Source organism: Vigna umbellata, chromosome 7 (assembly GCF_029865625.1).
Source record: "Vigna umbellata cultivar VRB3 chromosome 7, Vumbellata_1.0, whole genome shotgun sequence".
In the NCBI taxonomy this organism is placed as follows: domain Eukaryota; kingdom Viridiplantae; phylum Streptophyta; class Magnoliopsida; order Fabales; family Fabaceae; genus Vigna; species Vigna umbellata.
Window position 1 is genome coordinate 37,182,294 of NC_142171.1, and position 18,368 is coordinate 37,200,661.

The 18,368-nt window shown below is 32.4% G+C and overlaps 1 protein-coding gene across 1 annotated transcript; it reads right to left on the reverse strand.

Moving 5' to 3' along the window:
* Window positions 1–12,790: 12,790 nt before the first annotated feature.
* On the reverse strand, window positions 12,791–17,737 carry LOC148195886 (uncharacterized). Its single transcript, XM_088094471.1, has 7 exons — window positions 17,529–17,737; window positions 17,111–17,220; window positions 16,618–16,653; window positions 16,427–16,498; window positions 15,021–15,087; window positions 14,823–14,913; window positions 12,791–13,116 (listed from the first exon to the last, which is right to left on the reverse strand). Exons 2-7 carry the CDS (start codon window positions 17,122–17,124, stop codon window positions 13,028–13,030), a joined length of 369 nt encoding a protein of 122 aa, XP_087950597.1. The 5' UTR covers window positions 17,125–17,220; window positions 17,529–17,737; the 3' UTR covers window positions 12,791–13,027.
* Window positions 17,738–18,368: the final 631 nt, after the last annotated feature.

Here is an 18,368-nt window from a genome sequence, read left to right on the forward strand (position 1 = left end):
CATTCTCGACTCCAAAGCTACTAATCACATTGCTGGTAACAAATCTTTGTTCGCTTCTTTATCCTTTCCAAATAATTTACCTTCTATTACATTAGCTAATGGGTCTAGGGTTTTAGCTCATGATGTTGGGACTATTGGCCTCTTTCCTTTTTTATCCATTGATATTATTTTTTATGTCCCTGAGTCTCTTTTTAACTTATTACCCTCTAGTCTTCTAACACATTCTCTTGATTGTGTTATTTCTTTTATTAAAAGTTTTGTTTGCTTAAAGGATTGAAGTTCAAGATAGAAGATTGGCACCAAATGTGAGTCTCATGGTCTTTATCATCTCTGCCCTTCTACATATGTTGGCATAGTTATGAAGTATTTATCTCTCTTTCATGTTCAGCTAGGTCATCCTATTTTGGCCAAGTTGCAACAACTTGCTCGTAGCTTGTTCAAGTTATCTAGTTTGGTGTGTGAGTCGTGTTAATTAGGGAAACATTGTCGTAGTTGATTTCCTAGTAGCGTGTCATAATGCGCTTCGTCCCTTTTTTCCTTAGTTCAATCTAACATTTGGAGACCTAGTCGTGTTAAGTCTAATTTAGGTTTTCAATATTTTGTTACTTTATTGATGATTATTCCATATGTATTTGGCTATTTTATATCTATCAAACCTTTTATAATGAAATTAAAGCTAAATTTTGTGTTTCTTTTCGAACTTTGCGAAGTGGTAATGGTCATGAATATCTTGCAAATTCTTGTAAACAATTTATGGCTTTTCATGGCATTCTCCATCAAATTTCATGTGCTTATACACCTCAACAAAATAGGTTTGTTTGATCGCAAGAATAAACATCTTATTCAAACAACGCACTCTTTTAATTCATTGTGAGGTTCCTCAACATTTTTAGGATGATACTATTCTTAATACATATTTATGCTCTCCTTTAGCCTTTAATATTTTATTCTTAATTGGTTTTTGTACTTTAAAATAATGTTTTATTTTAGATTTGTTATAATTGATTTTATTGAGCATGAGATACAAAAACATGCTAAAAATAGTTTTTTAGTTGCATAAATGTTCTTTGGATGTTTTGATGTGTGTTAATGTAGCTACAGCTAAGTTGAGCTCATGAAGGTGTGAAAATAAATTTGTTAAAGTTTCATGACATCTTAAAGACAAATATAATAATAGAAAATAATCAAAACAACAAGTAGTCAAGTCAAGCATTGCATGAAGAATGCAAAAAAAATAACATGAAAAAGTGAAAAAATTTGGCTAAGCTAAAAAGAGGGAACAAGGAACCAAAAATTGGACCTTGTTCTCAACTAGATTATAAGGTTAAATGAATAAATTTGTTTGTTCTTTTAATTATTGTTGTGATTTATTTTTATTTATATTTTAATTAAGTAAAAATAATGATTTGTACATTGTAGCAAATTATCACGGTGTTAAATTTACATAAAATATCAATCATATAAGTTCAAGGATTTTTAATTTTAATTGAAAATCTACTTTGACTAAATTTAGAAGCTTTCATGCGATTGAATGAGTTTTTGTCAATAATTAAGAATGTACTTTGATTAAAGGTGAAAGTTTAACAAGAATTAATCAATAATGTACATTGATTAATTAGCTTTTTACTTGATATAAGAGGTGAAAGAATAAAAATGATTAAGAATATTAATATTTAATTAAGAATGTACTTTGGTTAAATTTACTATGATTAATCTATAAAGTTCTTGCTTTTAATTGAGAATGTACTCTGATTAATAGTGAGAACCCCAACAAATTAATTGAGAATTTACATTGATTAATTTGAAAATGTAAGACAATAATTAGTTGAACAATAATCTTTAGATAACTAATGATGAATCTTATTATAACAAAATTCTTCATTCTATTTTATTTCCTAATAAACCTCTTCATCTCTTGCCTCTAAATGTTTTTAGATCTACATGTTTTATTCATAATTTAGTCTTGGTTTTGATAAGTTATCTCTTATATCACATAAATTTGTCGTTTTAGGATTTACTTGATCACCAAAAGGATACAAGTATTTTTATCCTTTATTAACCACTATTTTGTTTATGCATATGTCACCTTCAACGACTCTTCTTTTTACTTTAAGGGTCCTTCTTCTTTTAATGTGTCTTCATTTACTATAATTAATATTTCTATTGTCTATGATCCTCCTACTGTGCCTAGTCCAACTTTAGATTCTCCTCATGCACCACCCGTTCAGGTTTGTTGTTGAAGACATCATTCCTAACAACCACCAAGTGACATACTTCATGTGCCAACTATTTTCTCCCCTCTGGTTCTGACAACTGACAAGTGCTTACTATTAGTAGATTTCAATTATAATTCAACACTTCTCTTGCTTTGGTTGTGTGTAAAATTCAATATAACTACCTCAATTTCACTTGTTTTTGCAGGATCACACGAATTTAAGGAGTCAAACTTGTATTTTTAAGAAAAGAAAAAGAAATTAAACACTTTTGATGGAATCTGTCACAACACAATTGTAGTGCCATTTTTAGGGCTTGAGCCATGAAGAATATCCAAACAAGAAGGTTTCCTCATTCCCTAGCCTAAAGCTTAAGCCATAAACAACCTTTCATCCTTATGTAACATCAGGCAACTTTAGCCCAAAATATCAATGCTTACGCTAGAGAGGAAACCCACTAAGGGAGAAATCTTCAAGGTTAGAGTCATGGACTATCGCTTAATCTATATTGCACAGATTTATAAATATCAGCACCTTGGGCAGATTTGGAGAGTGTGGAAGAAAAGGAAAGGGACTTCAATTAAGACACTTTTTAGGTTACTTTTAGAGAGAGAATCTAGAGAGTCTTCTCACCTATAACCTTTGTAAATAATATAACATCTTTAGAGGATTAGGATATGTATCTTCTTCATTGTTTATACTTCTTCCTATCATTTATGAGGAACTAAATCTCCTTCGTGTTTGAGCAAAGATGTAAACAGATTTGAACTCGCTTGTATTCGGTAAAATCTTCCATTTATGAATGCAACTAAAATAGTCTTAATCTTAATGCAAGGGACTTGTACGTGGTCACTAAAAGGTTTCAAACTGGACAGTAGGCAACCGATTAGACTCTCGGTGCCAGACATGGACCTAGAGTTATAATAACGAGAACTCCCATAACTTAATTATCCGAAGCTTCATACTTAAAGGTAGAGGTTGATGCAAGAAAGGGTAAATCTATGAAGTTTCTTGAGCTTCAACACGGTTCAATCATATAAAGTTACTCTTTTAGTAGTTTAAACTGAGCTCCAAAATAAATTTTACAACACTCTCACAAATACAAACACATTTTCTATACCCAAACCATTTTACAACAGATCAAACTAGTTAAAACATTATAGTTTATGGCAAATTCATGTGGATACGACACTTGTTTACTATCACAGCCCAATATACTTGCTAGTATATTTTGGGTTGCAACAATGCAAGGAACAACCGACTATGACCTTCAAATTTCCCTTTGTAAAGGTATACATTCTACTCGTAATCCTTCTCCAAATAATATTGCTTTTAGGTACCATAGATTATTTTCACCTTTTTATACCTACCTTTTGTCTACTTCTTCTATGTTTATTCGTAAATAGGTCTAGCCTATCTTAGTTGGTGTCACACCATGCTAGATGAACTAAGTGTTCTTCAAAATAATGGAACTTTGGAGCTCGTCCTATTACCGTCTGGGAAATCTATTGTTGGTTGTAGGTGGATTTCAACTATCAAAGTTGTTCCTGATGGTACTATTGAACGCCTCAAAGTTTTTCCTATGTGTATTTTTTACATGAGGGAAATTAATCTTATCCCTAGTTTTTCACTATATTCAATAGTCTTGATTATTGAACTTCTTAAGTAGATTGCTTAAGAGACTAAACATAGCCTCAGGTGAAGGTAAACCAATATAAATTCTTGTGTGTAATCTTCTTTGTCTTACTCTTTAGTTTAATTTGATTATATTATGTTTGCATAAAACAATTTGAAATTCTCTACGAGCTTTATTCACCCCTCTTCCCCCTTTTCTAGAACCACTTTGCACCAACAAAAGTCCAACACCCTACGATTTTGATCAGTGTTTAAACAACAAACTATAAAACACGATCATGCTTAATCTTAAATATGATGAGTTATACAAACAACAAATCATGTGAGACACATGTGTTTTGTCTAACAAACGATACAATGTTGTATAATCTTAGTTTATGTCTAGTAAAGTGAGAAAACTCTTAAATGATAAAAACACATAAAAGTGAGCAATCCTCATATCACAAAAAGAATATATATGCTTACTCTAGGATTACATGAAATGTCTATTACCTGTATCTAAGAAAGAGATTTATTGGTTAGAGGATAAAACATATTTGTAGATCTCTTGAGCAAAGACCTAAAGGTTATATATGCTTACTCTAGGACAATACTCAAATGGAAGAACACTAACTAGAGAAGTTGGTTTTGGAGGAATTTGTGAGAAGAATTACAAGAAACTATCACAACGGAGTGAAACTCCATTCATGAACACATGTAGAGAATGCATGTTTAGTGCAAATAAGTGTTTAATCTCTTTTAGTATTCCAAATAGTGTTTAGAAAAACTTTTAGAAACGAAAGAAATATGGCAAGCTTATTCTATATTGGTTCACTCCAAACTAAGTTAGGTTCAATTCTCCCTTAAACACTTTTAAGGGGTTTCACTAATCTTGAAAGATTAAAAAAACTAGTTTAACCACTCTTGGTTTTACAACTAATCTCTTCATGTAGTCCTCTTTATATAGACTTTCTTGAAAAAGATTTATTACTTAGAGCTTTGACCTTCTTGTAGGGATGTAGCCTTTTAGTATAAGGTCAGAAGCTATCTTGTGTCTTATAGAGGCAACTATGTTGCATGTACGAAAGAGATAGACAAAAGTCATGAAAGAAACATTTCTAGAATATTTTCTTATCTCTTAATGTTCTTGTGATTCTGATGTAGGCTTTTGAATAAGGCTTTGTACTGAGATTATTTGTACAGAAAAAGAGAGCACAACACAATACACAAAAGAGTACCAATACATACATGCATTAAAATGTTAGACGATCCTAAGTGTTTAGGCATTATACATGTTTTTAACGTTATAGTTTTTATGTATAGCGTTTAGCGCTTTGCATTTTTATCCTAGACAATTTGCATTGTTAAACACTATTTTGTTTAGATGTTGTGTTAAACTTCAAAACAAGATTTCTTAGACGATATTGTCTTAACAATTCCTAGAATAAATAGTTCCTTTTTCAACTCATACCTTTTAGGTTCTTTTAATTTGATTCTTAATTTTAGGAACATTTTTATTTTAAAAACCTTTTTCTTAAATGTAGGTTTTTCAATACTTTTATCTTTTGTTGCTTCTTCAAGCAATTTCTCAAGAATATCAGTATCAAACATGTGACTATTACAAAACTCACATATTTTAAATTTTATTTTTCAAAATTTCTTCTTCGAGAGATTTTTTGAAAATTCTTTTGCAAGGCTTTATATTTTGATTTCAATTTTCTATGTGCATAATTTAATTTTTAATATCATCATACAATTATTGAAATGCTAATGTAAATTCATCATAATTATTCATATAATTACAAATCCTAGAATTATTAACCTTGTTGTAGCTTGATTCAGTTTCTACTATTAAACAAATGTTGACTTCTTCATCTGAATCCCTAGAGTTTGATGAAGAGCTTGAATCATTCTCCTCCAATTTCCTTTTTTTGAAGAGTTTTCTTCCTTTATTTTCTTCAATCTTTTTATTACTTGGACAATTCGCTTTTACATGCCTTTTTTCTCCAAAAACATAACATTTGTACTTTGAAGAAGATCCTTATTTCTCCTTCTTGTCATTTTTAGATTGTATCTTACCTTTGGATTTCATGAACTTGTTGAATTTTCTGATCATGTGACTCAATTTTCGTCATATGAGTCTTCCTTTTCTTCGGGGCTTTTGCACCTCTCAAGTTCAAATTTAAAGGCCAAGTTCTTTCTCTTTCTTTGGTCCTTGTCTTCATTTAGTCGCCCAAGTTCCAATTCACGTTCTTTCAACTTACTAAAGAGAGTCGCCATAGACATGGTTGCAAGATTTTATGACTCTCTAATGGTTGTGACCTTTGATTGTCATGTCATGTTTAAAGATTTCAAAATTTTAAAATTAATTTCATCATTATCAAAAGTTTTGCCTAACCTTATGAGATGATAGACTATTTATGTGAATCGCTTATGCACATCGTAAATGGTTTTGTCTTGTTGCATTAGGAACATCTCGTATTCTTGAATCAACGAGTTTTTCTGAGCTCGCTTAACATCATATGCCCTTTCGTGGGTTACTCTTAAAATTTCCCATATTTCCTAAGCACTTGTGTAGAAAGATATCATGTAAAACTCATCAAGGGCTAGAGCAAATGAAATTATATTTCTTGCCTTAACATCATATTAAGCCCTTTTGTTTTCATTTGCAGTCCATTACGAAAAGAGTTTAGGTTCCTGCCCATTATCAATAGTGATAGTAGGAACAAAATGACCATTTATAATAGCATCCCAAATACCCATATTAATAGATTCTAAAAATATTTGCATTCTTACTTTCCAAAAGCATAATTTTCTCGAGTAAACAAATGAGGTTTGTCAATTGAAGCACCCTTAACAAATATTTAATTTTGTCCAATCATTTTTGAAATATTTGAAAAACTATTAAAGCAAGTTCTGATACCAATTGTTAGAATCGTGTAGCGGAATATTAAAGCGTAGACAAAACCAAGAATGGGGTAAAGTGATTTACTTAATAAAATCATGCCTTTTAAAAAATTCCCCTTTTTCTAAATTAATTTTATAACAAAAATAATTTTTTTTTATAAATAATCAACAATAGAAATAAAGAGTACAGGGAAACATGGAAATTACACAAATATTTAATATTGGTTCGGATCGAAAGACCATACACCGAGTTGTTAATCTCTTTAAATAGGGACTAACGAATCACCAAGAAATAACCAGAACTTACAATCACAGAGAATAAAGTTAAGGTTAAAAAACACCTCTTTCAACATACAAATGATGAACAACACCTCCTTCGACACACAAAGGATGAACGACTTTCCTAGCAACAACAACAACACTCAATCACTCAGACACACTCAATGAAAGTTCCCGCTCAACACTGAGAGTTTCTCTAGCATATAGCTCTTAAACCTTCAAGTGAAAAGTTATGTTTAAAATTTGGCTTAGGTAAAATATATATAGACTCTTATTTTGAAAATTGGGTCAGAAAACTAGAGAGTCTTTTCACAACTACCACTAATAATTGATTATCATAAGTGTTATTGATTCTTGGTATACTAATTTAAATGAAATACACAAATTACAAAACTTGAACAACTAAATTCTTAAGTCTTCAATATATTTATTGAATCCAAGCGTGTTTTTAATCTTCAATACCTCCATGAATCATTATCATTAAAATTTTATTGAAGTAAGATGTTCATCTTCTTATTCTAATAATAATTATATTTGTAACAAGCTTAATATATACAATTTGTATGCATGAGTTTCAGGAAAGTGTTAGATAAATTATTAGATATCTTAAATAAATATTTTATTTTTATTTTTTTTCTTTAGTTAGTTTGTTATTATTTTTTATTTGTATTTTGGATATATACTTTTTCTGTTATAAATAATTACCCAAATAATTACCCATTGTGTATATTCAACACAAGAAAAATTAATCTCATATATAATTTTTACTATATTGAATAATAAAAAATATGAATGAAATTTGTTAAATATTTTGTTGTGAACTCTCTGTGACGTGTTATACAATGTTCTAGCATCATCATATCTAATGGTTATTTAATACTTGTAAATACGATCTAATTATATGTTCAAATTTGTATGATGTTGTTAATAAATACTCACATTAAGAAGTTAAAATTATAAGATACTTTATATATATATATATATATATACACACACGTAACTTGCAACACAATGCATTTTTCATGTAAGGAAAATTATGATTTCTTCAATGTTTAGAAATTATACTAAAAATGAAACAATCAATAAACGAACACATATCTAGTTATATTTGAATATATAATTATATCTACATAAGAAATGTTTCTTTATTTATTCATGCAACATGTAAATGGAAGCGAAACCTTCTACATGGTGTTGATTGTCAATCTCAAAAAAAAAAAAAAAACCAAAGATTTGCAATCAAGTTATGAAACACAAAAATACATAATCCTTGAATATTACACCAAGAAATAATCAAATTCTTGAAGTATTTAGGAATCTCAAAGCCATTCACTAAAAAACATATGAAGATCACATATACTTGAGTGTGAATTTTTTTTAGTGGGAAATGTATAACTATAAAACCTTTTTATTCTTCATTTAGTGGAGTTACCAAATTTGTGAGAATTCTTACTATATCATTTATCTAGAGTTAACTTTGTTATCTGCTTAAGTTCTTATAAGTTTGGAGTGGCAACTAAAAGAATAGTAAGTTCTCAATCTTAAAAAGAAATGTAGAAGGAATAACCAATAGTAATAAATATACTTGTCTTTATAAACTAAGATTAACATGTGTAAATAATCATGTTGGTTTAAATAATATTGAATTTGATTTTAGCTTAAACGAGATATTGGATTTGAACATGACTATTAGAACAATAGTTTATGTTCAACTAAATTTATGTTTTATACATTATTTAAACTAATTATTATAACAATCAAACTGTTTATCATCTATAATTATATCACATGTAAACAAAAACCATACCTTCTAACTAAATTTAAAATTTTTATCTAAAATTTGTAGGTGAGAGAAAAACTGGAGACAAATTAACTTTCGGAGACATAGGTTCACTAAATCCCCGCATTGACATAATATTCAAAATTTAATCATTAAGTGGATAAAACTTTTTAAAGAAAATAAAAAATTTATACTCAATAAAATAGAGAAATCCAATTGATCAAGAGAAAAAGGAAAAGAAAGGTGATTTTGATTGGAAGGATAAAAAATATAAATGAACATAGAATTAAAACACGGAGTTTGATTAGGGGGAAAATGATTTTAGAAATATAGAATTCGATATTAATTTTTGTGTTTTACTTAAAATAGTAAAAAAGACACTGTACTATACTCAAATAAATCAAAATTCCATTTCATTATTATTTTTTATTTATTTCTACTATGTCAACTGTTTCAGTAGGGATGTGGAGGCCGAGATACAAACATAACAAAACTGAACTGCTTCTCTTTATGCTTTCCGTCACAATGCTTCCTTCCTCTCTTTATGTTCTGTTCCTTAGGAAAAGGTGGGCTGGGTACCTGCAAAGACACTCCGACGCTCAAGTCAGAAAAGGAATAGTCACCTGAATCTTTTGGTTCAAAGTGATCAAGAAGAAGAATAATTTCTCTAAGGGGAAAAACGTACCTTTTTTCTGGTGTGCTTTGTATATTTAAAACAGGAGAATAAACCGTTTACCTGGAAATCCGGACGGTTTACCGAAGTGGACTACTTGAAAGTTGTAACTGCTATGTCGTGTTTGATACTGAGTCAAATACTTGCGTGATTCGTGGCGTGAGCTAATATTTGTAACTGCTTATTCCTAACTGCTGAACCGTTTACTATGATGTCGTTCACTATATGTCGACCACTGTTAGTGTCGACATAAACATATGAAACGTCGTGCGAGCAATACATGTCGGGACATCGTTGTTGGCTTGTCGACTACCACCAGTATGTCGACCTCAACAAAATGGGTGTCGACCTCAACAAACGATTGACGTTAAGAAGTGTTCGCTATTCCTGCGATCGTGACATTGTCGTCCGTGGTACCCGTCGACCGTTGGTGGATTTGGGTATCCTACGGTACATCAACTATTTTCATCCAAAGTTATTTCTATTTTATGGAACAAAGAAATCAGAAAAGAATGAGAGGGAAGAAAGGAGTTAGGTGGGCAAAAAGCTTTCCCTTCCGTCACCGCACCATCCGTGCTCCCCTCGAAAATCTCGCTTTCCGCGTAAATGCAAAAACGAAAGTTAAATATTTACCGAAAGAACCTTACTTCGTAAGAGAGAGTGCGTGTCCCAACAAGATGAAGTGACAAGATGGAGTGAAGTAGTGTAGGATCACAAAAGAATCCGCACATCGGATATTTACGGACAAAGCGATCGATAATTATTATTCGAAGGTATTTATTATACGGAGATAACGAATAGCTGTATTTTAATATCCGTTTCTAATGGAAATATTATACCATGCAATTTGCAGATAAAAATAATAAAAATTTAATTAATATTTTTTAAAATTAATTTTTTTATTACTCTTAAGGGAAATTTTGATAACAAAACTTAAGATTTCTTTTGTCACGTCTCATTAAATGCACTGCTGAGTCACCTGGTTACTCTCATAAATGCACCCACGTCACACGTTCAGTGTCATTAAAACGCACTCACACACTCTGACGCACGATTGACAAGTGTCAAATGGAACATTCTGAAGTCAGTAAGTGGAGGGCAGGTGTCAACAGAAGAGCGCACGTCCGTTTTGGGCGTGGGTAAACAAAAAAAAAATCATTTCTGAAAAACTCTGCTCATTCTCATGCACGCCTCTTCTTCTTCCTAACTCCAGACCTCCATTTTCTCCTTCTTCTCTCTAGAAAACCCTCCCTTCTCTCTTCTGTAACTTACCATTCTCTACTCCGATCAACGTTCAGGCACCGTGGAAGTAGTCCCGGCGTCATAGGCTTCATATTGAACCGAACAGTTCTGGATTCTGAAACGGGTAAGTTCCTCGTCCTTTGCTGTTCGTTCTTATCAACATGCAAGCCTAGTTTTGGTTGCATGCAGTCACCTTATCTGAACCAATATTGGTTTTCTGTAAATTGTTTAGTTGAAGAGTTTGATTGAGCGTTGTGGGTAGAAGAGATTTTAATTCTGAAAAACTGAGTTTGAGTCTGAAGAACGTACGCACACTTCTAGAGGTAAGGGAAGCTTATTCAATTTAATTCTTGTGTTATACTATGCTGTATGGATGTTCTGTGAATTGTATTAAGTATGATCTGTGATATTTGAATTTGGTATATGATTATGATGATGAGATGATGTATGAGAAGTATGAAATGTGCTATGATATGAGTATTTAAATGTATGAAAGTTTATACTGAAAAATGAGTTTACTGTAAGTGAGATTTTGAATATGAAACTCCTATGATATTGAACGTTCGTTATTGAACGGTCCTTGACCGTTCGGTATTCTTAGTAACTTCTTTGAAAAAACTGAATCCTTTCATTTGGAAAGAATTCTATCTGAGGACGAACGCCCTCTTGTATTAGTGCTACGTTTGAGCGTTCGGCTAAACGTAGATATCCTAAGTGTTGTATGAGGAATTGAGAAGCTTGAAACTATACATTCAGACACTTAGTCATTCTGTTAAAAACGTAACTTTACCATCTCGTCTTATATAAATTTCTAATTCTATTATTTCGAATTAGCGATGGGCCTCGACCCAAAGCGTACGTTATGAGTGGCGCTCGGTCTTATACCGAACGCTCGTCCTAGTCTTGAATTATCAAACATGTGTAAATAGCGTTCGTCCAAATATTTTAGTAAGTGCGTATTTCCGCGTTCGGTCATTGACTGGCAAACGGTCTCTCAAAATTAAATTGATCTCGGTATAAATCTTTATGGGTCTTGTGGTATCTATATCCATTTGAATTCGGCCTAGAGCCTTTATACTTAATTTATTCTGAGTATTGATCGGATCTTCCTAGAGTCAGTTCATTTAACTGATTCCAATGGTAATAACATTCGTCTTAACATATGTGTCGGTTTTATTCTTTCTGAAACAAGGATTTCTCGGTTTCGTGTTTTAACGTTCGTCCACTACAAGAAAAATCACAGTTATATACGATTAAAATCCGTATATAACCTCCAAAATCCGTATATAAAATGATGTTACATACGGATTATATACGGACAAAAATCCGTATATAAAATGAGCGTAGGTAAATTACATACGGATATATCCGTATATAATTACATACGGATTTTTCCGTATGTAATTACATACGAAAAAATCCGTATATAAAATCTGTATATAATTTATATACGGAAAAATCCGTATATAAAATCTGTATATAATTATATACGGAAAAATCCGTATATAATTATGATTTTATAAAAAAAATAAAATAAATTATTCTATTGCAGTCAATAGTTAGAAGTTTTATATAGTTGATAATGATAAAAGTCAAACAGAATTGCCAAATGTTCAAATAACAACTGATTATTTTTTATAAATAGAATTCAAAAAAATAAATACAACTCTTATTCTTTAACAATCTCTTAAACAATTACATTAATAAATCTCTTACAATGTGTTACCTATTCAACACCCACAATTTTAATATATATTCATAATAAACAAATTTAATAATCTAAGCTGGCACTATGTCAAAGCCATTTACAATGATAAAAGGTTTTTCAAACCACTAAGATTAATCGACATTAATAAAGCTTCCAACACACTATCTTCAAACTGAACTTTAGGGACTGTAACACAGATGCTAAAGTAGCATTTGGTCTCTCCAAACCTGTCCATTTAAGACAGAAAACTATTGAATATATAATAATAGTTTTAGCCACCATAAAGATCCATGAACAACAAAACCATTGAATATACAATTGTAACATCCCAAAATATAGTAATACCATAATTCAGAATTAATTACAATTAACAGTGAACAGTAAACAGTCTTAATATTAACAGGAAACCAAGGTTCAAAGCCTAACGGCTGGTGTACAAATAACGAGCGTATCCAAGTGCAGAGAATTTAAAGCAGAACAACTTAAGGTTTCAGAGTTACAAATTACAGCTCAAAATAACGAGCACTAAATAACGAACGGTTTTACAAGATGATAACCGAACGTCCCAAAATGACCTAATATATATATACAGTACTAAACTAACGAGCGCTCTAAGGCTCGGCTTTAACTTCAACTTCCACCAGATTTGCATCCTCCAAATTTTCTTCTTCCAGCATGACTTCAAGGGATGCCTCACCATCTGCTCACATCCACAACGGATGATCATTGCATTTTGACAAGACGAAAGCACATGGACAGTAGACAACACAAATGGAAAACGCAAGGGTAAGCTTATACTGTTTAATTAATACAACACACATACAGTTCGTAATTCGATTCGCACATACATCAAATAACTTAATCATGTAATTTAACATAGAAAGATATATAAGACAGACCGTCCGGACTGTATGAACCATGTAGTTATAAGCGTCCTTGCACCCAAGTGGTGTAGTAGCCGGGATATACCTAATCAGCTTCCACTTGAGGTAAATCCTTCGCCCCTGCTAAGTGAGGGATACGAAAGACCTCCTGCCATTCCCACACATGACTACCCCCTTCTACGTGAAGATGAGCATCACGGAATATCAGGATGGACCAAGCCAGCATTAACTAACCACAGTCATACTTTACCAATTTCAATATTCAATCATATAAGAGACGTTCCTCCCTGGAACGCTCATCCAATATCCATAATCATAGATTCAATCCATATAGTGTTCACACTGTAATTCAATATGATGTAACATCAATTTCATCTTTAACTGTAAGAGAATAACAGAACGAACGTACAGTCCACTGAACACTCAGGACGAACGTCCAAATAACTTCACTGGATACTCAGGAAAAATACTTAGAACGAACGTAATTTCTGTGGATTCTGTTAAATGAACCGACTCGACTTGAAGTGTACTGGTACTTAGAAAATAATCATGATAGAAACTTGAACCAGATTTAATGTACAAAGGAGGGTCAAGAACACTTAGAATTATTTTTCAAGAGATTTACATATGAATCCAATTCCAGGAATGGAACGAACGCAAAGAAAAATGAATATTTAAATACTTTGAACGAACGCTATTTTATCAATTGAATATTCACTTAGTACGAACGCGAGGTAAGAGACCTAGCGAGATTCAGAACGGACGCTCGTTTTAAGACCGAGCGCTTATTGGTAACGGACGCTCGACATAAGGCCGAACGCTACGAATGACGAACGCTCGACATAAGGCCGAACGCTTATGAAAAACGAACGCTCGACATAAGGACGAGCGCTATCAAAGACGAACGTTCAACATAAGGCCGAACGCTAATTAGGACGAACGCCTCGGTATAAGACCGAGCGTTACTTATTCATAAAGTTTTAAATATTTAAATATTGCTGAGCTAGACGAACGCTCAGACATTCAATTTGGGACGCTCGTTCATGAGCAGAATTCCTTCCAAATGAAAGAATCCCAATCTAAGTTACTTTACTGAAATGCCGAACGGTTTAAGACCGTACAGGGACGAACGTCATTTATCAGTGGGAAAGAATGAAATTTCAGATTTCTCAACCTTAGCAAAATTTTCCAGATTTCCAATTTATAACTTTATAACTTTCATTCCAGATTTAATTCACCTTAAACATCATCATCATACAGATTTCAACATTTGAATCATTCCAACTATACAATCACCATACTCCATTTATACATGATCAGATCAACATGCATTTAATCAAAATCAAAAACAACATATATAATACATACAAGCAGTATTTGTTCATGACAGATTAAACCAACATCAGAAATCATATCAGATATCAGTAACCGTTCATAACAGCTCAAACATCAGACTTTACATACATGCAACTCATATCACAAAAATCAAGCAGTATGAATTAAACTTATAAGCTTCCCTTACCTGATCTAGCAGTGCACTTCCAAATGCTTAGAGTTTCTCTCGTGCTCTCACGGCTTTCTATCAGAAATTCACTCAACCACTTCAACTTAATCTAACACACCAAAAATCGTAAACAGATCAGACTTCTAACTCATGCATGCAACCAGAATTTTGGTTTGCATGAACTAAATGGACGAAGGTGCAAAGACGAGAACTTACCAGTTCAGTTCTCAATTCTGTTCGGATCAGAATGATGTTCACAGTGCAGGGAAGGTTTCTATGGTGTCTGAAATGAGATCAGAGGTTTGATGGTGAGTTATCTTAGAGAGAAGATGAAAACGGTTTAGAGAGAGGGCAGAGAATTTGAAAGCAGAAATTCTGAGAAGAAGATGAAGCATGCAGGAGGAAGAGGGAGAGTTTTTCAGAATTATTTTTCTCTTCCCATGCAGAATAAACTCCCCAACCTCCACACGCCACTTGTCTCCCACTAACCTTCTCAGAATGCTCCAACCGTGACATATGGCAGGCGCATGCAGTGGAAATGTGAGTGCATTTTGACGTGTCACGGTGCATTAAAATAGTGATCAGAGAATGAATTAGTGTGTATTAATTTATCAGGTTCTCACAACAATAATAGCTTTAGCCAACAAAAACTGAGGGAGTATTTTGGCAGTATGTTTATTTTAGGTTAATTAATTTTCTATTTGTGCCAGTTTAATTACTATAATTAAATACTTATTCCAAAAGTAACTAGAATAGAGACAGTAACGATTCTTATCCCACAAAATAAAATTGGCTTTACTTCGAACATGAATAAACTACTTCCTCCACCCCATAAAAGTGGTATTTTCCAAATCACTCGTAAATAAAAATATAATAAATATTCTAACATCTTATTTTTAATATTTTAAGATCGAAAAATAGTTTTAGATTCAAAAAACATATTCTAAATACCCATCCAAAACAAAAGAAAGAAATTTTCAGAAGATAATTTTAGATTTAAAATTACTTTCCAAAATACTTGTTTCAAAATTTTGTCTTTTATATTTTCAGAACACAAAAACTGAAATATAAAAAAATTATTAAACAAGTATTTTGAAAGATATTTCAGATCAAAAAATACTTTTCAGAACATCCTGTTTTGAATTTTTTTTCTAATTCTAAAATGAATTTTCAAATCCTAAATTTATTTTCAAATAAAAAAAATCCAATAGGAAAAATACCGCAAAGCAAGATGCGATTCTTGTTTGTCTTAGCTCAAAAGACTACAATCCGATTGTGGAAGGGTTGATTGAACCGAGAAATAGAGATTAAGAAAATCAATGGAGGCTGGTTCTAATGTATCCAAAGCTATATAAAAAAGAAAGTTTTGCATAAAATTTATTTTTAGGAAGAGACAAAAAAATTGAATGTGGGTGTGGAATCTCGTTCCACTTATAGTGTTCTAGATTCAACAAGCAAATATGCAATAAAATAGGCTTTTGTTATACATGTGCAACACAAGTGATTATACCAGAAAATGGACTTCACGAAATAAGTGACTCATAATAGACAAGTTAACAGAGTAACTGAAAGGTGAAAACTAAAAACTTCAATATAAATTCTACAAGATAGAAGGGACTTACTTGTGAAGAAAGAGAAATATACCACAAAGTATAAATGTGCCAGCAACAAGAATCCAACCAATGAGGATCAAGCTGCAGTCATTAAAAGAACATGATTTAATGGCTGGTGATTAGATGGGACAAACTATTGAGAATTACAAAGTCAAAAAATAAAAAAATAAATAGAAAAATGCTCAACTAGTTTAACTTACAAGTATACAAGACCTTGCAGACCAATATTGATAATACTGCAGAAAGTTGTGACCACAAAAACAATCACATGAGACGACAAAAAATCTTTATGATAGAGACAGAAACAAGTATTAAAACAGGATAAAAGAAACGTATAGAATCCAACAAATGCAAGAAAGAGCATAACAGCAGCAAGAATAACCAAAGCCAGTCTCCTACAGCACATAATATATAATTGTCAAAAAATAAGACTTTTTAAAACCTTAAATCAAATCAAGATATCCAAGTGTTTATGGTTACACTTTCTTTACCAAAACTATGCTCTGATCTGGCAGACAGGAGTTTTTCAAGAGGCTAAAAGTCAACCCAGGATGCCAGTGTACGAGGTCTAATGCAAGCTTCAGTTCTAAATAACAAATCAGATATATGATTCTAAAGACAATGATAACTCTTATGCAAATAAGCTCACTGACAAAAGAAGCAATTATGCATACAATAAATTAAAGGAATCACCTCATTATGGTCATGGAGTAGAAGAGGGGTGTTTGCCATAGGTGAGAATCCAATAGCTGGTAATCCAAGGTCACGAAAGTAGCGTGAATCTGTAGCTGCAGGAAAGACCTCTGGCCAATGGTCAATCATGTGGTATGCAGATGAGAATTTGAACAAAAATGATCACCCATAACATCACAAAGACAACAACATGGCACTATATAACCATCCTTTTAAAAGTCAGTTTATTCCAAAAACAATATCTATCCATGTCATAACCATCATCAAAATAGAAATCACACCAAACTCCCAAGCAAGTTAAACAAATATATAATCAAACATTGAAAAGCCCAATCCCCTTCCCCGAGTTCCTTGCAAAAATCACCACGGGGTTAGATTAATTTCTATAAACAAGCATTAATGGTAGACAAGAAAAAACCTCGGCCAAAGATATATCCTCGGATGAGTTCCTGCATCTGCAAACGCACTGACACCAACAACCTTGGTTGTCAAATACAGTGTCCTTGGAAGAAGTTGAGCCATGGACACCTTCAGTGTCTTCTTCCTTAACCTTGCCCTCATGAATGCCTCTAAACTTATTATCACCACCTTTTTCTTCCTCCTTCTTGATTTTATCCCAAAATTTCCTTCATTCCCACTTCTCTTCCTTCCTGTCCTCAAAAAACCTAATTTTTTATTCTCAGAAACCCAAATTTTCTTATCCTCACAGAGACGCAGATGATATTCTGGAACCCTAATCGAGTTCCACCGATCGTGCAGGAAGAGTTGACGATGGTGATTTAAGAAAATCGATCGTTCAACTCTTTAAGATAAATATCATCATTTTTATACAAATATTTGAACATAGAAAATTAGAAGAAAAAGGAAAAGGGTTTACCGAGATGCTTTTAGAGGGTTTTGAGAGCGGTTGAAAATGAAAACGAGAGAAGCTTATGTTGTGTGTCCCTGCGAAAAAGGAAAGTAAGAGGGTGAAGATGGTGAAACTTGCTCTCGTTGTTTCAGTGTTTATAACTTTATGTGAGAGTTATATGCAAGAAGAACGAAGAATGAAAGGAAGAGGAGAGCTGGGATGAAGGTTGCAGAGAAATGTGAAATAGAATTAAGGCTCGAGAGGAGAGGTCGAGAGAGAAGAGAGGTGGAATGAAAGTTGCAGGGAATAAAGGTGGAATTAGGGTTCGAGAGACGAGAGGTCGAGCCGTGCTTAGTAAATTCAATTTCTTTTTAAAAAATGATTTTTCAGGTCCGTATGTAACATCGG

Coding starts and splice junctions, on each gene's coding strand:
- LOC148195886 (XM_088094471.1), bottom strand. Junction 16,499..16,617: donor CTGCAAGGTCTTGTATACTT/GTAAGTTAAACT, acceptor TAATGACTGCAG/CTTGATCCTCATTGGTTGGA. Junction 15,088..16,426: donor ATATTTCTCTTTCTTCACAA/GTAAGTCCCTTC, acceptor ATCTCATTTCAG/ACACCATAGAAACCTTCCCT.